At 38.3% G+C, this 23,325-nt stretch overlaps 2 protein-coding genes and 1 long non-coding RNA gene across 5 annotated transcripts in view; 1 reads left to right on the top strand and 2 right to left on the bottom strand.

Moving 5' to 3' along the window:
* Positions 1-3,109, bottom strand: part of LOC136245986 (dynein axonemal heavy chain 10-like) — a 40,380-nt gene extending 37,271 nt beyond the window's left edge. The window contains exons 1-6 of one of the 3 annotated variants that reach the window (XM_066037434.1): positions 2,968-3,109; positions 2,592-2,801; positions 1,557-1,737; positions 1,381-1,502; positions 1,097-1,331; positions 815-1,041 (exon numbers count right to left, since the gene is read on the bottom strand). In XM_066037434.1, coding sequence (XP_065893506.1) covers positions 815-1,041; positions 1,097-1,331; positions 1,381-1,502; positions 1,557-1,737; positions 2,592-2,801; positions 2,968-3,032 — 1,040 coding nt within the window. In that variant the 5' untranslated portion in view covers positions 3,033-3,109. The other 2 variants (XM_066037436.1, XM_066037435.1) reach the window with 2 other exon arrangements.
* Positions 3,110-7,439: 4,330 nt separating this feature from the next.
* LOC136245995 (dynein axonemal heavy chain 10-like) lies at positions 7,440-18,160 on the bottom strand. Its single transcript, XM_066037448.1, has 14 exons — positions 18,009-18,160; positions 17,778-17,885; positions 17,423-17,680; positions 17,299-17,377; positions 17,165-17,204; positions 17,023-17,111; positions 14,020-14,248; positions 11,599-11,813; positions 11,306-11,419; positions 11,065-11,205; positions 10,688-10,876; positions 9,541-9,630; positions 9,324-9,488; positions 7,440-7,549 (listed from the first exon to the last, which is right to left on the bottom strand). The coding sequence occupies exons 4-14, from the start codon at positions 17,368-17,370 to the stop codon at positions 7,544-7,546; spliced, it is 1,350 nt and encodes a 449-aa protein (XP_065893520.1). The 5' UTR covers positions 17,371-17,377; positions 17,423-17,680; positions 17,778-17,885; positions 18,009-18,160; the 3' UTR covers positions 7,440-7,543.
* Positions 18,090-22,359, top strand: LOC136246005 (uncharacterized). Its single transcript, XR_010696201.1, has 6 exons — positions 18,090-18,235; positions 18,292-18,411; positions 19,443-19,557; positions 21,489-21,523; positions 21,575-21,649; positions 21,702-22,359. It is a non-coding gene; the product is annotated as an uncharacterized lncRNA (long non-coding RNA).
* Positions 22,360-23,325: the final 966 nt, after the last annotated feature.

Here is a 23,325-nt window from a genome sequence, read left to right as displayed (position 1 = left end):
ATAAGATGTCTCTAGAATGATTTTTTAAAGGAAATGTTTTAGGTGGCGCGCATCATTTTAGGGGCGATCCCTACTTATACAGTACTACTGTACCCTGCCTGTCTGGATGCCAAATGAAGCAGTGTATGGCCAACATTTTATGCTACAATAACAAACTCACCAGTGGCATGTGCCTTTTGAGGTTCTGACAAGTGTGTGCCCTCTGTGCCTTGTCTTTCCTTTTATCTTCAATCAACCTGGTTGTCGTCTTCTTCGTGTATCAAGGTGTTAATTTTCCATACCAACACCTTCCTTGTGCAGCATACTTAGATGCCACAAATTATTTAAGGCACTTACGCTACTGTAAAAGGTACTGGACACCCGGTAAACACCTGTAACTTTCGAAACCACACCCATTTAACAATTTAGAACAATGGAATGGGAGACCACACCTCCACTTCGTAGGCGGGACGCTGACTTGAGATACTCTTATGCAGCAGTCACCCTAATAGAACAGTCACACATGCTGCAACAAAAAACTAAACAAACTAGTATATTTTTAAAATGAAAGAAGGATCTAAGCAATAAAAAGTAGTGAAACAGGATATGAATATGGTATTACAGGATAGCTCAGTGGGAAAATCCCTACTTTGGCAATGAACAAAATATTGTTATAAGATGGGATTTTCTCACAGAGCTATGCTGTAATACCATCATTCGATCTCTTGTTTCACTACTTTTTATCGCTTGGATCCATACTTCATTTTTAAATTTTTAAATATACTAGTTTAATAGATGCAAGAAAAAGACTACATTTAGAATTGATGGTACTCACCGGGGTGCACCCTTTTCACAGTAGCGGAAAATAGATTCTTTAGTGATCAGACGATTTGTCCTTCTCATTTCATTCAGTACTGCAGTCATCCAGTCCTCTACTCTACCCTCCGCAGCAACAGCACTACGAAACTGCATCTCTTCTCCTTCACTGGATATCATGGCTTGTTCTAGGGGCTCTCCTGTGTGACCCTGACCAAACTTCAACTTTGAGATGTTGTCAAACATCTAAAAAATAGTAGTTTCTGTGTACAGATCTACATACACAATTTCTCAAGGTTACCTTTATCATGTGCTCCTGTACACAAGTACACTCGTGGCTACCAAGGATAGATAACAGTTCATCATCAGAGATGAAGAAGAAACATGGAAAAGCATTTCTCTTGGAGTCTAGATAATCATTCAAGCTTTTCTGACATTTCTCCAAACCAGTACATAACATCTGTATGTCCTGCAGCCTGTTAGCACTGTGACATGCCTCTAATACTCTTGGGTTCTTAGCAGTATCAGACATGATCCATTGGCACATGGTGTAAAATGTTACATAACTGAATATGGGTATGTACCTTTTTGAAGGTCTTATCAATATTGTCAAACTTCTTAGCCTCCTCAGGTAGTTGTGCTCTGATGTCACCACCAATGAAGATACTCTCAAGGTACATCCACTTCCTCTGTACTACCATCCACACCTACAATAACTTGTATCACACACACTGTATGTATTGGCTGTCTCATATACTCACATCCACCACTTCACTGATGTGGGATAATGACTTCTCCCACTTCTGAACCTTATCAACAAATGGTCCTACAAAACGTGATGCTGACATGCTCTGAAGGTTCATTGCATTATCATCAAGTGTGATCACTATCTCATCCACTGAACCCAGGATGACACCTCTCTCTTGTGTACCCTTCATGTATCTAAATATGATGAGGGAAAAAAAGTTAAAATGGACATTACACCAATACATATCATAATGCTAAGCCTGTAAATATCAGTTGTCAGAATCTTGACTGTATAGTGTATTTGTTTGGATGTTCTGTGAATATGTGTAAAATAATCAAATGGTTTGAGTACTGGTTTGGTAAATGAGAGGTCTAAGGTTCAATTCCCAGTGAGTGCTATTATTTCCTCGAACAAAAATCCTTTGTTTTTATTGTTCCAGTTTAGTCATCTGCATTAATAGGCACCATGCATGTATGTTGACTATGACAGTGTGATGAACACTAGAAATACGAACAATAAAAAATGAATTTATGTACCGTATATGACCGTATAGAAGCCCAGGCGTTTATTTCCTATAAATCATTTTTGACCAGGCGTTTAAACGAGACCGGCGTTAATTTGGACCCGGGAGTTTATTTCTTACTAGCCACTCATTGAGAATGACAGGTGCCAGTAAAAGTACCTACGAAACACGAAATCCATAGCCCATCATGTACATAAACCCATTCGGACTCCTCTGCTGGGTGAAACATTGGAAGTCGAGCGGAAAGATGACAATGACCACGATAAATACGCTATGGCCATCACCAGAAGAGAAGGCATAGTCGAACAAGACAAGACATCATAAGACTGGTGACGAGACATCACTGTATAGTTAGCAGCTGACACGAGTTTAGAACCCCCTTCAGTGCATATTATTAACACCCCGGCGTTTAAATGAGCCCCGGCGTTTATTATGACAGTCCCCTAGCTGTATCCGGCGTATATTTGAGCCCGGCTTTAATACGGTCATATACGGTATGTGTATATATATTCTGCATACACTTACTTGTGTATAGTAAACTTAGTTTGTTGCCATGTTTCCACCACCTCATTGATGCCTCTTTCAATGCTCAATTCTTTACTGGCTGATGTGACAATCTCTGAGATGATGTCTGCATAGTTGTGCAGCTGCATTGCAAACAAATTCTCCAGAGTGAATGTCTCCGGGTTCATGTCAAAATTCTGTTTAGTCGATTCCATAAGTTTCTGCCAGTGTCTGCATTGTAATTCAATCATAGTCATGTACACAAGTATGCTATTATGTCAAAAGTACATTAATACAGACACATACTCGCACACACATACTGATTACATGAGTGCGTTTTAGTCCAAGTGTGCAGTTTACATAACAAATTAAAACACTTATTAATATAAATACGTACCGGTCTCTTAAAGCATCATTCTTCAGGTCAGCAAACAGAGGAATAGACTCCTTGAACTCTTTCATCTTCTCCTCCAGTATACGGCAGATGGGAAGAGATTTGATATTCTAGGGGAATTTCTTCAGTCTCCTCATAAAGTCATCAATACCATTAGTCAATTGTTCAATATCCAGATTAGCCCACAATGTCCCAGACCACTCCTCACGAGCAATCTGTATGACATCACTGAAACTCAATTCTATATTATTACACACATACTCGTTGTGCTTCATAAAGTTCAAACACTTTGGCCATTCCCTGTAGTTGATTGTCCACTTCTATCAGGTCAGAGTAGAGGGTGATCGGTAGGTCAAACAGCTTCTCAGCGTTCACTAGCTCTTGTCTCTCCTTCTCTAACTCTGCAAACTGTGCCTGGAAGTCCTTCAGCTTCTTAACACCTGTAATGAAGAACGAAAGAAATAAACACACATACAATACATGCAGAGGTACATACCATTGTCCAAGTCTTCACCTACAGTTCCAGGACCCTCCTCAGAAAACTTATCATGGAAGACAGAAACTGATCCAGTAAACTCCTTCACTTGTTCACAAGTTATCTACATAATAGAGGAAGTGATGTGATCATTACATATAGTAGTGTGATACCACTGACTATTGTGAACTTCTTCTTCACAGTCACTAGACTACGGTTGACCATTTTAGCCTCCTTGAACAAGTCCAGCCACATTTGCTCTAGTCCATCAGACAGCTTAAGCTCCTCTTCAGGAACCTGTATATATAACACAGCATAATGTACTATGAATTAACATGGCACACTTGTACACACATAAATACTATGGTATACATATAATGGTGAACATTACTGTATATTTACACATGTGTAAGTACCTGTACATCATACATCACTAGAGTACGATATCTCTCACGAATGTCACGATATTTCAGTTCCACAGTTAAAGAAATTGCTCTAATATTGGCAATAACACTAAGAACAAATTTGAGATCTTCCAAAGTATCAGGTGGTCTCTTCAGATCTGCAAACAGCCCCTAAGAAAACAAGATATTAAAATGCTATTGAATCTTGCTGATTGTAAGTACTGTATTGGCCAATCAAAAGCAGTACAAGTGTATGTTTTATTAGAGTATTTATTTGGACATGCATCAAATGTATACCACAAAACAAACACTCTTAATAAATTTACTGTCACGAGTTATCGTACTATAATAGGAAACTTTTAAAAATGTCAACTTGCAAACATTTCGAAATAAAATCTCAGAGTGTCTGCTGTGCCGACAACACAATTAAGACTTCCAAAGCTGTGAAGTTACATGTCACTAGCTATATGGAGTTTTCTTACAGGTTTTTGCTATTGAATTCGTCACCTTTGCAATTGATTTCGTCCCGTTGGCAATAGAGTCCGTCGCCTTTGCAGTACAATTCGTCCCATTTGCAATTGAATTCGTCGCTTTTGCATTAGAATTTGTCGCGTTTGCACAAGAATTCGTCATAATCAAGACACACGGTAGTGTATCATGCGGCCAAGAAGCCAGCACGCAACACCGTGAGTATATTGACAGGAAGAAAGAAAACACGATTTTTGCACCTCCATAGCTCTGTGCTGCCTTTAAAAAACAAAGCGTTTTTGCTGTGGACATGCCCACCAACTTCAGTACTCCACATTCCAAATTTGAGCGAAATCGCTTAAAGAGTTTCCAAGATAAAAATTAGCTTAGTTTCTTCACTATAATTTTTTTCTTCTTTTCGCACACTTCCAAAACCTGCCATAAAACTCGAACGCCATAGCTGATTGCCATGAAATTTGGAACACAGAAGGGAGGTATAAAGGTGTATCTTGGTACCAAGTTTGGCATGAATACGATAAACAGTCAAGGAGTTATTATCGATTATTAACACCAATATGTTGTCACGCCTACAGGGTGAACCGCTTATGGGAAGAAGCTGAAAATCAGTGCGTGGATAGGAGAACTGTTGAACCTCAAACCTTTTGTAGTTTGAAAGAAATCAAGCTAAAGACCACGAAAAAAAGACCAACAGTGTGTAGCAATTACACGATCGGGATTAGCTAATAAAAAAAAAATGATTACTTGCCACGCCTACTAGAAAAACTGCTTGGAGTAATGCTTTGAAAATCGCTGTACATATGTCTTAGAAAGGCTCTTCAGTGGTTTAGAAGCCACAGATGAAGCACTCTCTATGGAGCTTAACTACAAAAAGGTCATCTTGTAGAGAAATCAGCTAGAAACAAGTCAACAGGTCACCCTGCAAAGTGTTAAACCACATTTCAAATCACCTTGTAGAGTATTCAGCTAGAAACAAGTCACTCTGTAGAGAAATCAAGTCATCCTGTAGAAGCATCAGCTAGAAACCAGTCACTTCAACTATATTTCAAGTCACCCTGTTGAGAGTTCAGCTGGAAACTAGTTACCTTGTAGAGAGATCAGCTAGAATCAAATCACTATGTTTAGAGAGTTCATGCATCTATATAAATAAGTCACCATAAAGAAAGATCAGCTAGAAACAAATCTCCCTGTACAATATTCAGCTACAAACAAGTCACCCGTAGAAAGAGCTAGAAACAAATCACTCTGTAGAGAGATGAGCTAAGAAACAAGTTACCCTGTATAGAGCTCAGCTGGAAACAATTAAGTCATTGATCAGCTAGAAAAGTCACCCTATGGAAAGTTCAGCTGCATTTTGTGCTTCAGCTACATTTGAATTCACCCAGTGGAGAGGTCAGCTAGAAACAAGTAATCCTGTAAAGAGATCAGCTACATTTCAAATCAACCAGTAGAAAGATCAAATCAAAACAAATCACCTTGTAGAGAAATCTGGTAGAAGCAAGTCACCTTGTAGAGAGTACAGCCAGAAAGAAGTCACCCTGTATAGAGAAATCAGCCATAAACAAGTCAGACTGTAGTGATCAGCTAACTAGAAACAAGACATTACAAATCATCCTGTAGAAAGAAAATCACCCTATAGAAGCATCAGTTAGAAGCAAGTTATCCTGTAGAGATCAGCTTGAAACCAATGAGATCAACTGGAAACAAGGCACCTTGTGGAGAGATCAGCTTGATTAAATCACCCTGTAGAGATTCCAACTACATTTCAGGTCACCCTGTGGAGAGTTCAGCTACAGACAAACTCTCAGTAGGCAGATCAGCAAATCACCCTGTACAGCATTCCATTAGAAACAAATTCTGTTATGAGAGATTAGCTAGGCACAAATCACTCTGTAGAGGGACCAGCTTGAAACACAATGAGAGTTCAGCAAAAAAGAAGTCGCCCTGTAGAGAAATCAGCTACCAGTCACCCTGTAGAGCCAGTCACCCTGTAGAGAAATCAGCTAGCTAGAAGATCATCTAGAAACAAGTCACTGTGTAGAAAAATCAGCAAATCATCCTGCAGAAAGGTCAGCTCGAATCATATCACCCTGTGGAAGGATCAGTTAGAAACAAATCACCCTGTAAAGAGATCAAGTCACGCTGTAGAAAATTCAGCTAGAAACATGTCACCTTGTAGAAAGATCAGCTACATTTCAAATCACCCTGTAGAAAGATCAGCTTAAAACAAATCACCACGTAGAGAGATCAGTTAGAAACAAGTTACACTGTAGAGATATCGGCTTGAAACAATTACCCTGTAGAAAGAGCTAGAAATAAATCACTCTGTAGAGAGATCAGCTAGAAACAAGTTACCCTGTAGAGAGCTCAGCTAAAAACAAGTCACCATGTAAAAAAATCAGCTAATCACCCTGTAGAAAGGTCAGCTTGAAACATATCACCCTGTAGAAGGATCAGTTAGAAACAATTCACCCTGTAGAGAGATCAGATAGAACCAAGCTACACTGAAGAGAATTCAGCTAGAAACATGTCACCCTGCATGTAGAAAGATCAGCTACATTTCAAATCACCCTGTAGAAAGATCAGCTTGAAACAAATCACCCCATAGAGAGATCAGTTAGAAACAAGTCACCCTGTAGAGATATCAGCTAAAGAACTAGAAACAAATCATCCTGTAGAAAGATCAGCTAATTACCCTGTAGAGAGCTTAGCTAAAAACAAGTCACCATGTAGAAAAATCAGCTACATTTCAAATCACCCTGCAGAAAGGTCAGCTCGAATCATATCACCCTGTGGAAAGATCAGTTAGAAACAAATCACCCTGTAGAGGGATCAGATAGAACTAAGTTACCCTGTAAAGAGTTCAGCTATATAGATACATGTAGATACAGATACATGATACAGATAGATACATGTCATCCTGTAGAGGGTTCACCTACAAGAAAACTACCCTGTATAAAGTTCAGCTATCTTGCAATCCTTTCTGTAGAGTTTAGTTACGTTACAAGTCACTCTGTGGCGAGTTCAACTATGTACACAATGTTCACCATGTAGTCTAAGAGTACAGCTACATTATGATTCTCCCTGTTTCAGCTACATACACATTTCCCTGTAGAGTATTCACATTGAGTTAATGATTAATGAACACAAATTATTGTTAAATGTGCATGTATAGCTAAACAATTAAACAATGTAATTTTCTCCTTAATAATTGTCATTCCTATAGAAAAGAAAAAGACAAGTTAAAGAAATACACAAAGCCGGCCATAGGCAGTGTTGCGGGTAATGCATTACATAAGTAAAGCGTTATGTAATAATTATTACTTTTGTAGTAACGAAGTAATATAACGAAATATGCTGTAAAAACAGGTAATATAACTCAAGCTACTTTACTTGCAAATGTAACGTGTTACCTAAGTAATGAAGTTACTGTAACGAGACTAATATTACATAATATTGTTACTTTAAGTAACAAAGTTACTAATCTCATTAGTAATCCACTGAGTAATGCCTAGCCACTACGGAGTAACCGAAGCCTACTGAATGAAGCTCATTCACCAGCTTCTTGCTTATAACCAAGATTTGCATTGTCCAACAACGTAATTATGTCATGTGATAAAGTGGTAGTTTCACACGTGACAGCTTAAGGCTGTGGACACAAAGTAATATAATATGTAATATTATTATCTATAGTTACTTTATTATATGGGTAATTCGTAACTGTAACTAAATAGTTTAGTTGTAAATAATATGTAATATGTAACGAGTTAAGTAACTGTCCCAACACTGGCCATAATCTGGCTTTAGGTATGAAATTACAAAAAGAAGTGATATCTAATCAAAAGCAGCCAAGCAGTAAAAAAGGGTGTGGCCTCCAAAAAAGCCAGGGTGAAAAAAGATGTGAAATCCAAGGTGGCGGCCAAGAAACAGCTGTGATGGTAGGTTAATGGCAAAAATTTTAATAATGACAATTCTCTTGGTGCCGAATTTGAGTGAAACTTGGAGGAGGCAACACAAATTCACCTGAATTGTCGTCATTAAAAATGTTTCCATTAACCAACCGTCACAGCCATTTCTTGGCCACCACCTTGGATTTCACATCTTTTTTCACCCTGGCTTTTTTGGAGGCCGCACCCTTTTTTTACAGCTTGGCTGTTTTTGATTAGATTACAATGACTACAAGAAACCAGCCGCTCATCACAAGGTGAATCATTCTTGCCATGGAGAATACCACTTGAGACACTAGAGAGTAATTGAAGCTGGTTATAAATGAAGCCAACAGCTGTCTGTCAAGTTAATTAGCTTGTTCGCGAGTGACCACACCCATCGCCAGCTACCAGAAGAATTGACCACACCCATCGCCAGCATACCAGAAGAATTGTTTACAACAGTTGTACTTCAACAAGGTCATGGAGCAGCTGATACATCTTGTTTCCGTGTTCTGCAGCTAGCAATCTTGTTACAGACGAATTCTAGTGTAAACGCGATGAATTCTAATGCAAAAGTGACAAAATCAATTGCAAAACCGACGAAATCAATTGCAAAACCAACCAATTCAATTGCAAACTGGACGAATTCTACTGCAAAGGCGATGAACTCTACTGCAAACGGGACGAAGTCAATTGCAAAGGTGACGAATTCAATTGCAAAAACTTGTATCACGATGCTCTCTATTCAATGGATTTGGGCACACCATGTGTGTAGGTGAGACAATATTTATGAAAAGGAGATTCCACTATCACTATGAACTAGGTCGTGTTGTCCATGATGAAATTATAGTTTAATCAGAAGGGGCAAAAGGTCATGTCAAAAGGGACTATATACATCATCCAATGTGAAGGTATTATTATGTGTAAGGATAATCACTCACAGGAAACTTAAAGACTAAGCTACTCAACATCAAAATGTATTTACTTTGTAAACAGGTGACAGTTTTTGAAATTATCTCATTCAAAATTTACCCATTATACAGTACCGTGTTCTTCAATACGTACCTCTAAATTATCTTTTAGTTGCATTAATCTACTCTTTGCAGAATCATTTAATAACTTGCCAAGTGGTGTCACCCAGGTCCTAGCATTCTCCTTGATAGTACGGGCCAGTGGCTCCAGATGTAACATAATACAATCTATCTCCTTCTTCATTGGCTGAGTCATCACCTGTTGTAACAGTACACTAATGAATTATACTGAGATATACAATATGTTATACCTCTTCTGATAATGTATCATAAAACTGAAGCTTTTCATCATACGAGGTACAGGAGGGATCCTTCTGTGCAAATTTCTCCAACATTATATCCTGTAGGAACATGTAAACTTGGATAAAAATAAGCAAACACTGTGTTATTACTTATTTCAATACAATAGTGATATAGACCAAGACAAACAGTATGGCCAAGAAAGCCAGTGAGCCACACTATGGGTATTTCAACAGGAAGAAAGAAAAGTACTTTTACGCATGCATCACTCCATGGTCCTTTATTAATTTTTGCATTATAGCTGCCTTCCACCTTCAGCACTCCACATACCAAATTTACACAAAATCACATTATAGGTTTGTGAAGTACAGGCCCTCACAAAAAAAAAGTTTTTCTTCATGTTTTGCAGGGACTTAAATTTTCTATGTCTTTTCACACACTCTCAAAAGCCAGTATAAAACATGAAATTGTACCTCGATTGCTGTGAAATTTGCGATTGGGAGTTAAGTATGGAGATCCCTGGTTCAAGCTTTAGACAACTTTTTTGACAACGTTTTTGTGCACTTTTTGCTACTTGGTGAGAATATTTTGAATCCCATGATTTTTGTTTTTTTCTGTATAACTCTGTAGCACTCACTGCAGTTCCTTATAAACCACAAAAGGTTGAACTATGATAGTTAACCTATAGTGTATTATCTATGCCTATACATAGACCAATTTTCTTTGGTGGTTTACCCTGCAGGTGTGACAAAATATATCTTAAACACAAATAATCACCCATAACTACGTAAATACTGATCAGATTTGCACCAGATAAATTAAGTCCCCAGAAAAAAAATGGAGAAAAAATAATGAAGAAAATAGGCCTAACTTTGAAGGTTTGTATTTCACGAATCCATAAAGTGATTTTGCTGGAATTTGGAATGGTGCTGACGGTAATGTCTAAACTGTGAACAATGGCTTTTCAGAGCCCAGCACATGGTAGGATAAGTAGTTCAAATTTCCGAGCACCATCTAAAGTAGGAAAAGAAATGACTTTTTTCTTTTAAATTTGCACCACTCTGACCCACATTAGAACAATACCACTTAAAACAGCCATATTTGGACATGATCAAAATGTATTTGCCAGGTAACGTTACGTACATACTAACTAATAACCTTAACAACAGCATCAAATATCTTCTTTTCCCAGTGAGCATAGTAAGATTTCAGTCTGAGAGACTTGCCAGAGTTAGTGTACACCACAAGATCCTCCATCTTGATCAGTAGTGGACCAATAGCATGATACTTGCGGGACAGTGCATTAAGCATTGTACTATGATGAGCACTCTGGAACTCAAAGAACTCCTGTAACAAATAAAGTTTCTAGCAACTATTATTTAAGCATAAATGTACCAAGAATACACACACACACACACACACACACACACACACACACACACACACACACACACACACACACACACACACACACACACACACACACACACACACACACACACACACACACACACACACACACACACAACACACACCTTTGCTTCAGGGAGTTCACATCCTGGTTTTGGTGGGGGCAGCTTAAACAGCATAGCAGAACAAATAGTGTGTAGTCTTTCATCAACATCACTAGCATTCTTCTGTATCTGACTGGATAGGGACTCAAACTTGCTCAGTGCCTATAAGATGTACAAGTCATCACATGGACAAATACTCTAATAGAACACACATATTGTTGGTTTTGTAAATCAAGAATCATGTGCACACATTTGTACCAACCTGTTCACACTTGACAATAAAGTCATGAATACCCAAAGAGTTCCAGTTTAATCGTTTCACTCCTGGCTTGAGAACTCTACGTAAGAACTTGATGTGTTCTTCCAGCAAATCAGACTATTCAAAAAAAAATGAGTCATTTTAGCTTCATAAATATTTTAATACAATACTGTAAAAATCCTTGCTTTGTACTTCTATATATTGTATAGTGAAATGGAAACAATATGTACAGTATATTATATGTGTGCAATGTGTGCATATATACTAGGTGTTTGGCTGACAAAAATCAGACTGACCTCTGCTGGTTCAAGAGATGCAATACAAGCTTGGTAACGTTGTAAACACTTCTTGATCCCATCCTGGTAACTAGTGAACTTCTCTTCCTGTAGGGCCACACTCCTAGCTAGTTCTGGTACAGGGAAGCCAAGCTGCTCCATGTACTTGGTCTCCAATATTATTTCCGTCAAGTCAGCAGAGAAATTTAGTGCATATTCAAATCCAGTGGGGCTCACTACATTTTAAACAATAAATGCATAGATGTTTGTGATTTAGCACCTATATGTGACTGCCTCTGGGAAAACTACCCTTATCACTAAGAGAAATGCCAGGTATAAGTATTCAGAGTGTTATAGCATGACAATGGTAGAGGCTACATGCACAAAAATTTTACAAACTTTACAATTCCTTTCCAGAACATCCACTTTGCAAGTGGGCAAAAACTTTGCAAGTGGGCAAAAACTTTGCAAGTGGACAACAGCAGTTCAAAAAATGAATTGAAAAAAGAATTTGTAATTTATAGTACAGATCTTTATCCAACACCGCAGAGCTATAAAGCTAGTATCAGCCTCACCCAATTGACTTATGACCACAAACCCTTTTGTATGGTACCTCACCACTGGGCTTGGTAACTAAAAGCATTTTTGAAATTTAATAGTGCATTCATGTAACTTACATGCTGAATAATAAAACTTGCTCTATGGATGATAATAGTGCATTCATGTCTAGAATTATATAACTTTCCATCATGGACAATAAGATCAGTTTTCTCAGAGCCGCTCACATACTTTATGTACACAACCTGCACAGCCTGACTGCTCTATTAAATCAAGACACAAACTAGTGCGTTGTGCAGCCAAGAAAGTTGATGCGCTAACAGGAAGAAATTAAAGGGAACATGATTTTCACACATATGTAGTTCCATGTTCCCTTCTCCAAATGGAATGAATTTAACACCGCAAATGGCCTCCACGTCACCTTTGGCATCCCACATACAAAATTTGAGCAATTTAGTCCATTGCCAAACCAATACACGCCAGGCACTTATCGATATCCTGATTATAAGTGCCGGCTGTAATTGGTCTGGTGACATTACGACTCATTACCATTTCTACTGGAATGTAGCGGCGTGCGCAGTACAGCCGTGGTGGCAGCTGTTTCCATAGATACCCAATATTTTGTTACGCTAGTGTTGGGACTATTCTATATAACACACAGCTCACAAGTGACAGGTTATTACACTCACTACTCATCACTACTATTCCTTAGCAACAGTGGCCCTTTGTCGTCAAACACAGGTAAACCCCGTGTAAACGTGTACTGTTTATACTAATTGCTTGCCCACCATATGCTGCGCTACTGAACTGGTAATGGGTCGTAATGTCACCAGACCAATTACAGCTGGTACTTATAATCAGGATATTGATAAGTGCCTGGCGCGTATTGGTTTAGCAATGCGAGACTAGGTTACCTTATGCATTCATGAAATATGAGCCCTCAAAGTTCAGCTTAATTTTTTTCCCGTTTAGGGGGGCCATAGATTTTTCACACACTCAGCAAAAACCGTTGCATATAAAAGCAAATGTGTAGCTCATTCACCTTGAAATTGTCAAGGACATGTACATTAAGGCTAATTCGCACACTAAGTTTGGTGCAAATCTGATGGATGTTCACAGAGTTATGGACAATTATTTGCATTAAAAAACCCACTACTTTGTCACACCTGCAGGGCAAACCACTTATGGAAATATAGTTCTGTGCATAGGTTAACAATCATAGTTCAAACCTTTTGCAGTAAATCGAATCTGGTGTAAAATCACGGGGTAGAAATACTCTAATAGAACAATCATTGAGAATTACAAAAAAAGTCAAACAAAAATTGTCCACCACACCCATTCCCCACTCTTCACCACTGAATCACTGCTGTTAGATGATTAGTTCACTTAATTTCTACATTATAAATGAAACTTCTAGTTTACCCTATTGAATGGTAAAAGAATTTCATTGATCTACCAATGGAGAATCTATGTGTATTCCTTAAGTCCTCAAAATGTTACCAAATAGTCAAATAAAGATTGCAATATGATACTGCTGTAACTTCTATCTTCATTGTATTAGATAAGAAGAAATTGGGTGGAAACAAGCCCCAATGCCAGTTTATACTTGGCCATGGGGGTATTTAAAACACAAAAGTGAAATCCATGCAAAACAGCAAAGCCAGGGTGAAAAAGTTCTGAAATCAAAGGTGGCAACCAAGAAATGACTGCAATAAGTTTGTGCTATTAATAGCTGCATGCATTATAAAAACATTGACCATTTCTTATCCACCACCTTTGAATTCACAACTTTTTTCACCCAGGCCACACTCTTCTTTACAGCTTGGCATAGATTATATTGAAGAAGTCTGTTATTGGTACGAGGAAATCAAGCAAACAACTTACTCATTGATGACATGTGAGGCATCAGTTCTGCTGATGCTCTCCTCTCCTTGTTTACAGCAATACCAGAAGCAGCACCAGGTGGATGATGTGGGGTAGGGTCCATCTTAACCAATACTGTATGTTTCATCAGTCCTGGCAGGATAGCCTCTACATGTTCCATCCACCTCTCATAGCGTGTGTCCTCATATTCGTTCATTGTCCTAGCCACTGTGAGGTATTTCTGCCGAGCCTAGTGTGGTATAAACACAGACTAATAATGTACACAGGTATAACGTATATTCTAGATCAATAAACAAACATGTAATAGCTGTACATATATTGTGGATCACATATTTATACTATCACAAATAATACTCCAGCTTATTGATTGTCCCTCAGGACTATCAGTTAGTTCCTTCATGGTCTGGAAACAAACGACGTTTTTTTTTTAATTCTCTTAAGTAGTGACCTAGACCATCTTATAGCTCAGTGGCCTATAGCTACATAGATCTATAGTGAATCATAAAAATCACTCCAAAACATTGCTTCATAGTTGATCCAGGCCCTCGCAGAAAGTTTTGAAGCAAAACATCACTAAAATGATAATTATTTTTAGAGGCGCTTACCACTCTTCAACATCGTATTGCCATTTTTAGTGATTTCAATGGCAAAAGTATGAAGTTTAGCCAGTAGAAAAGGTCCCAGTGTGATACACTATGTATAACTGTTGGTGATTTTATCACTTACACAAATCGTAAATAAATTAGGGGTGTATGCACTTTTTCATAGGGGGTTTCAACTGAAACCATTGCAACCCCCCTGTATCCGCCACTGGTATCCTTGGTAGTATCGGGTAGCAGCTAAGCTGAAGTGATTGTAATGGGCCATACTCCTTAAACAATCAGAACATGCTACCACACTTCTAATAGTCAGTGTTGAGGCCACACTCCTCAAAAATCTAACTACTTAATCAGGGGTGGATCTAGGAGCTGGGGTACAAAAAGTTCAGATTCACACCATTATATAGCTAGCTACAATCTGTTGTTGTTGATGTATACACATAGCAGCAAATAATCACCTCTTAGGAGCATTTCACTATTGAATTGTATAATTTAGGACATCATAGAAGGTTGTGAAGTCTTAATAGATACTACAACTAAAGACCTGCCACATAATTATTTCTAGAGGTGCTTAGTATACACGAAGGTGCTGGGTGACATCAGGTAACTGTGTAGTAAAGAGAGGTAATATGTTTGCATTTTAAGCTAAAAAGTATTTATTTCGCTGATATTGTCCTAACTGTAATTCTTCCTCAAAGGTAAGGGCAGGGGGAGGGGCATGCCCCATCCTGGATCAGCCATTGTTGATGAACAAGGTAATGTATGCCTCCTTGTTGTGTAGTACTGTAGTGAGATACAACAGTTGCAACCAAATGTGTATTTTATAGCTCTAACAAACAAACAAACAAACAAACAAACAAACAAAAAAATTAATTTGTAGGGTTCCAGCAATAATAATAATGGTAGCTGAGAGAAATCTCTATTTGGCATTGTAGCAATGTGGGAAAATCCCTAACTTGGCATCCAGCATTGCTACAATTTCAAGTAAGAATTTTCCCTCATACTTGCCATCATCTCTTGTTTCACTGCTTTTTATCACTGGAACCTACACACTTCATTTAAACTAACTGCACTAGTATATACACTAGTACACTAAAAATTATATTTAAAAATGAAGTACCGTACGCAAGGAAATTTTGACATCAAAAAAATTTGACAAATTAGTTTAATTCGTCAAATTTAAATTCGTCAAATGTTTATAAGCGCCCTTAAAAGTACAGGTTTTGCCTATATACAATTTCTTGATTTTCGTCAACATTTTATTCGTCAAATCTGCTGAAGTCTGAATTCATCAAATTTTTCTTACGTCAAAATTTCCTTGTGTACGGTATATGTAGGATTCAAGCAATAAAAAATAGTGAAACAAGAGATGCATTACAGCATAGCTTTGTGGAAAAATCCTTACATTGGCATGATATAACAAAATCATTTTGTTCATATGCTGTAATACCATCATTCATCTATCTTTTTATTACTCGGATCCCTACTTTATTTTCACAAGTTTTTTGTTATTGTTGTTATAGCATACAGCTATACAAGTGTGACTGTTCTACTAGGGTGACTGCTGTATCTTGAGTCAGTATTTCACCTACCAGGGTGCAGTCTCGTGTGGCCAGACCATTTTTTTCTTTTGTGTAGGTGTACATGTGTGGGTGTCGGAAAAAAAGTCTGGTACACCTATATTAAGAATTCTGTGTAACTTCCAGGATGAATGTTGATTGCTGCTGATTGGCAAAGCCCTAAAGTTCTTAGACCTGTCATGCATGCCCTTCAGCTGCAATACAAGGTTACACTTTTTAACAGGTCTAAGAAGTTTAGGGCTTCCCCAATCAGCAGCAATCAACATTCACCCAGAGACAAATATAATAGTCCATCACCAGACACTTGCCATCCAAATAGCCTGTGTCTGACCATAACTCAGTTTGCTCAGAGATAATGTCAGCTATCAAAAGATTGTACTGCTAATCATAACTACTACTTGGTTGCTAGGAGACACTACATTCTTACAACCCAAGGGGGTAGCCATGAACATACTAGGCCTACTCCCATTCAATGTTACAGTAGGAGTAATGAATGATGTGATACAAGAATTAATAACCATGTACAATCTAACTCTTGGTTGAAATGTCCCACTTTGTTCTACCACGACGATCAAGCCTGCACATGACAGGTCATTATGACCAGTCTGCTGCAAAATATTGTGTTTGTCTGTATTCACCCTGACTGCAGTGGAACATTACACAGAATTCTTAATGTAGGTGTATCGGACCCCTTTTTTCCCGATGCCCACACAAAAGAAAAAAAAAGCAGTCTGGCTACACCAGACTACCAGGGTGTGTGTCACTATTTCATTGCTAGACACAAAACATATTGTACGTAATGTTACATGTACGAGACTGATTACTTGTCCAATAATCTGATCCTTTTCATCATCAGCAAACAGAGCAGGTACCATACCACTGGTCAACATGTTGTTGATAAGCTCTAGAAATCCTACAAGTGATAGAAGTGAACTACACAAACCAGCCAGGTTTATACATGTGTACCTTCTTGAGCCACATGACCATCAGTAAATAGGAACACCATCTACAGAACAAAACATGTAACACCTCATTTGTAATGTAATCTCTAACTGCTGAACACACATGTCTGCAACTAAATGCATACACCATGTGTTCACCTTTTTGTTTTCTATTCCCAGTTTGTTGGATACAATCAAGTGTTGAAGAGTATCATCAAACAATTTCGTCATACATTACCTGAGGAAACTGTCCCAATTACGTGTATATGCATCTTCAACCTACCATGTTCAGATTAGTTAGTGGCACAATGGTTTTCAGTTTATCTCCTTGTCGACCTTCCACAATACCCTCCAGTACCATTGAGATACATTGTGGTACATATTTCTCATATAACTTCATCAATTCTTTACTGTCATTCTCATTAGGAATACTGTTCACCCATTTCTCCCAGAATGGAGCATAGCCAAGGTTCTTCGGGTCCACATACACCATACCACAACGTGACACAGTAGCTGGTGAAGCATACTGTAAGTCTGAAACCTGTATAGGTACATTTGTGTATATCATCAAATAGCTATATGTGTGTACTGAATGTGCATATCATATACATTCGTAATTATACACATCTTGCATGTACCTCCACTAGTAGGGCACAGTGCTTCTGCAGTCTGATACGTTCACCATTGGCTAGAGTAAGGAGCTTGTGTGTTAACATTGTCTCATACAACTGAACCACCTTATCCACCTGTATACAACAGAATACATGTGGAATGTATAAACGCAAGTCACTCTAATTTACAAGCATTTACATATAGGCTACAAAAAAAAAAATTCTAATTAGATGGCAGGGGAGACGAATTTTACTCACTGTCAAATGTTGAAAGTATTGACGAATGCCTGGCTTCGATCAGACCATAGATTAGACAATACTCGGTTTACTGTAGCTTTCTTCTGTTTCTTGCAGGTACTGGTAATGGCTTCAAATTTTTACGGTAAAATGCAAGATCACGTGGATCCAAGCTCTAAATAACGCACCCTTACTGTCGAGCTATTGAATCTAAGATGGTGAAGAAGTCGGCAAGCAGTTAGTTCAAGGTTATAGTATACACATGGTAGAGGTTCTTCTAGGTTCGTTAATACCATCACCACAGCACCAGTTGAAGATGCAGACGACCTACAGCGAGTGTTTGGGACTAGCGTGGAAGAACTGCAGGAGGGGAAGCTATAGAACGAACTGACCACCAACTTTGCTTAGTTTAAGGGCTTCAATGGTATGTAATATAGTTAATATAGTCTCGTGTGGCCAGACCGCTTTTTTCCGTGTATTGGGTGGGGGAAAAGGGTCTGGTGCAACTCCAATAGCTATTTACTTCTAAGTTGTCCGCAGACACTGGGGACACTAACATTTAACATTGGCCACAAAGGAGTGCCTATGACGTCAGTAAACCAATGATGGTGTGGAAATATTCGTACAGGTTGTGAGTCTTGTTACACGATGAGGATGAACTTTCAAGACACTATAAAAGAGACATCGGAGCAAATTAAGATTCATTTAAAGGATAAACAGATCAAGGCCATCTCGAGTTTACTTACTGACATAATTGGTGCCTCCTTTGCAGCCAGTGGTATTCAACAATTAGTGTCCTATGCAGTGTCTGGAGATGGCTCAGAAGTAAACAGCTATTGGAGTTGCACCAGACCTTTTTTTTCCCACCCAATACACGAAAAAAAGTGGTCTGGCCACGCGAGACTAAGTGAGTCATGTTGACAGCTAAAAGCTGCATGCCACTGAAGCCTCTAGATAGATCTGCAACCATAGTCAAAGTCTTGAGTGGCTGAAATTTCGCTTTGACCCGTGACTAAGAGTTGTTTTCAATCTTTGACCGGTAACTTAATGAAGGTATTTCAGAACTTTTCGATTGTGTGTTGGAAAGTTTTACCCTTGACCGTTGACTTGGCACGGATTTAGTGGCCTTGACCTTTGAATTAGACTTTGACTGCGCTTGCAGATCTACCTACAGTGAGTGCCTGTATGTCACCCCCTTGTAGTCTCATATGGCTAGACCACTTTCTCTTTGTAAGAGAAACATACAGTCTGGCAACTTGAGGCTAACCTCTATAGGGAGTGTCACACTGTAGATAGATCTGCTTCTATGGTCAAGTATTGACTGGCTGAAATTTCACGTTGAACTGGAAGTCACAAAACCATATACGTAATTAATGACTTCCTTGTTTAGGCAATAATTTAAAAAAAAGTGATCTCTGAAAAAGTGATCACTGTTTATATGTCATATACTTGTAGTACTTAATGGAAGGAATTCAATTGGATTGAACTGCTAAAGTAGCTGAACTGATGTTAGGACAGTTAGACCAGCGACTAGCAGAGATCAGAACTTGTCAGGATCCTACCCATCAGTGTTAGTGACCTGTATACTAGTCTGTATACTACTCTGTATATTAGTATACTAGTCTGTATACTACCTTGTGTACTAGTATACTAGTCTGTATACTACCCAGTTTTAGTATTATGTAATGTCTATACAGTATGGGTGAATATAGGTTGGGATGACCTTCATTCTCTGATAGGACAGAAAGGATTTGTTTTGGGACATTCTGTAATATCAAAGAGCAAAATAGGACAAAGGGATTTGTCTGGGCAATCCTAGACATTTATGCACACTGTTACTTCTACAGATATTCAGTTACTATTGACCAGTCACACACCAAACTGGCAACAGAACATCTTACAACACTGGCTGGACCACTGCAATATGGGGTATACGTACTGATGAAACCCGGAACGGAATGGAATCAATCGGGAGCCCGCCAAGTTTTAAACAGATTGTGCACTGTTTCCAACTGTCACACAATAACTAGAATTGTGTTAGAATTAGTTTGCTTCTGTTTATAGGCATGCTAGTAATCGTTTGCTCGAAAGTTCTATTAAATACCCGCCACGTGGCAAGTTGTGTGAATAAAATCCATCCAGTTTAGGTTAATCCTGATGTAGAAGTACTTCCTTACCATTCTAAAAGGTAAACTACTGTAGTATTTTCATGTTGTAGCAGTATTCAAGCCTTTTAAGTACAATTGTCGCTGGTTTCTGAAGCGACTATAATTCTACCATTATTGGCAGTGATTTACGAGAGTTAGCAAACTGCAGTATGTTATATTAACAGTGCTTACAAAAAAAAATAGTTTAGCAGCTTAGCTAAATGATCGTTGTTCAGCTTAGACGATTGTACAACACATTCTTGCAGTGGGCATTAAATAGAACCTTCAAGCAAATGACTTCTAGCATGTCTATAGCAGAAACAAACCAATTCTAGCACAATTCTAGGCATTGTGTAAAAGTTGGAAACAGTGCACAATCTGTTTTGGCGTGCACCCAGATTGATTCCGTTCCGTTCCGTTCCATTCCGGCTTTCATCAGTACCCTGGAATACAGTGGGTGCTCATTTTCCTTGACTTTCGTTTGTGAGACTTGGTAGTGGGCTACTAGTCTTTCTAAAAGTGAATTTGTCTACTAAACACATAGTTTAGCTGTGTGGTTTTCCCTGAACAGTAATGTTTGCTGACCTCATGCCTACTTAGGCTTTGCTTTTGTGTGTGTGTGTGTGTGTGTGTGTGTGTGTGTGTGTGTGTGTGTGTGTGTGTGTGTGTGTGTATGTACTCCCCTCCCTCAAGCTCATGTTACTGTGTCCCATGTCTACATGTATGTGTGTCTGACTGTGTCACTTGAACAGCATATTTTAGTGATGGTGTACAAGGGGATATCAACAATTGGATATCAACAATTGGTTGGCCAGTTGTGAAAGCAGTAGACACCTAAAGGCTATTCATGCATTTGGTTGTGATGGCTTAATTGTATATGTGTTATCTGTAGTGTAAAGATGATCAGTGTTGTGTGTTTGTCAAAACCTGTTTGACCTTATTATACTAACTCAACATGCTGTGTGTGCATTATTCAGGATAATAAATTTTTTAATGTGGTGCACACATCTCCTGCATACAAGCGCAGCCAATGTATGTAGAAGTATTCACCAATGGTTTGTTCACTATTGGAGTACTTCCAATCTTACTTTCCAGTTCAATTGTCATTTCATTTGTTCCTTAGAAAACTAATAACACAGGCGTGGGGGGTATAAGTGCAAATCATAATTTTAGTGAGTATAAAGGTATTCAAAATATTTTCTTATCCCATCTTTCAAAACTACAATACCACTCATCTCTAACACTAGTTATTTTAGGATGTGACCAGCTTGTGAATGACTTGGTTAGTTTATTGTGTGTCTGTGTATACACGTATTTACAAATTTATTGTGCATTTGTGTTTGTTTTCGTTCAGGAGGCAAAGGTGGATTGGTTGAAGTTGTGTTTTAAGTGAGCTAAATTCTTCAACACAAACTACTTCACTATATTTCTTGTTCATAGGATCTTCAGTCATCTTGTGGATGTCATGCCAACCAATCCAGTGGATACTAAGCCAACCAAGAGGTTACATGACTAGTAATTGATTGTTACTATATTTAGTACCTAATTTCCATATTTGGTAATGTAGTTACAGAAAATTGAAACAGATAATGTGAACTTGTCTCTTCGCCTGTAGCTGTCGTTCAACTGATGATGTTGCTAATGACAACAAGTAGTAATGGTGTGGGATTTAGAAATGTGTTGTGATATGTGAAAACTTAGTGGGAATTTTGAAGTACATATTATACACTAACTGGTTTGCTATAGTGTGTCATGTAGCCAAGGAAACTTGGAAACTTGAGTTGAGTCAAAATAGGAATTTGTGGTTTAAATTTCCACCCCATCGATCCCTTCCTATTTTGTTACTTTTTATAGCGATTCCTAGTTAATTTTTTTGTTCCACTACAGTACTAGTGGCATAGCCAGACTTTTATGTTGACCAGGGCTACAGGTAAAATTCATCACCATAGGGTACCCTGTTGTATATTGATAGGCACTTAACAGTGTGCAAAGCACACTATGCAAAATGTAAAGCATTTTGCCTTCTAGGGGGGTCTGGGGGCATGCCCCCCAGGGAAATTTTGAAATTTTAGATGCTCTCAGATGCAATTTGCATCAAAAATTGCTCATTTGAAGTGGTATTTTGGATGCAGGAGTTAGTAGATGATTGAGGAAAATTGAGATGTCATAGTGGCTATGTATAGCAGCTAAAAGGAGCCATTAATTTTCATATGCAACTTAGCAACTGTGTGCAGTGCATCTACGCTAGTTTCAAATTATTTCCTGAGTATCTGAGTATACAAGTAGCTATACAGCATCAAGCCTTGATCTATGCATAATTTTTTTACAAGCTTAATTAATGCTGCATGTAGTTATTATAGGTATGAATATTTTACTTTTGAGCCCGTCAGAGTAAGATAATCTATAGCTGTACTTAGAGTAGACTATATAATTAGAAGCATGGATTACTGATATACATGTACACTTTAAATGGAAGAAGTTCAGGTGTAGCTAGTTGCATATGTTGCAGCTGCCAAGCTATCACGACTGGATGGCAGCCCCTTTAAACTAATTCATTGAGCCCTTGCATTACATCACTGATGTTTATCTTTCTGGCAACCAAGAAGGGTACGCTGGTTGGAATTCCTATTTTGGCATAATTATTGAACTAGTAACTCACGTGATTACGGACTGTTTATAGATTTGATTGTGGGTGATTTCAAGCTTGTGTATAGTGTTGTACCACAGGATTAGTAAAGGGACTGACTGTGGTAACTATATAGATAGTTTAGTTCATCAACTTAATTGTACAATTATACTATGAATATGATTTAGCTTTATAGATTACCAGGGCGTAGCCCAGGTTAGCCCGGGTGTGGCTACGCCTCTGTTCCACTAGTTAACAAAGAGGTAAACGAAGTAGCTACAAAAATAAACAAATTATTAAGCCCGGCAAAACAGAATAGAACAGTGAATATAATGTGGGTTGTTTGGGCCCATGAAACAACCAATTTTAACATGAATGGCTTTATCAGATCAACTATTCCTATGATAGTGGGTTCATAATAGGCTGAAGCTAATACTCAAGTACTCATTAAGGATTTTGGTATTTGGATAGTAAAATTGGTACTCAAGTACTCGCTAAGATCACATGACCCAGCTCACATGATGCATTTGCCATCGGAATGACACAGGCAATGAAGGCTACAGTG

Source organism: Dysidea avara, chromosome 15, assembly GCF_963678975.1.
Source record: "Dysidea avara chromosome 15, odDysAvar1.4, whole genome shotgun sequence".
Taxonomy (NCBI): domain Eukaryota; kingdom Metazoa; phylum Porifera; class Demospongiae; order Dictyoceratida; family Dysideidae; genus Dysidea; species Dysidea avara.
Note: the sequence above shows the minus strand (reverse complement) of the source record. Positions and strands in the feature narration are given on the sequence as shown.

Excerpts from the sequence above, each read along its gene's own strand:
- LOC136245995 (XM_066037448.1), bottom strand. The coding sequence starts at position 17,370 with ATGACGAAATTGTTTGATGATACTCTTCAACACTTGATTGTATCCAAC. Across the intron at positions 17,112-17,164 it reads TGGTCATGTGGCTCAAGAAG|GATTTCTAGAGCTTATCAAC; the intron begins GTACACATGTAT and ends TATCACTTGTAG. Across the intron at positions 11,206-11,305 it reads TTATTGTCAAGTGTGAACAG|GCACTGAGCAAGTTTGAGTC; the intron begins GTTGGTACAAAT and ends TACATCTTATAG.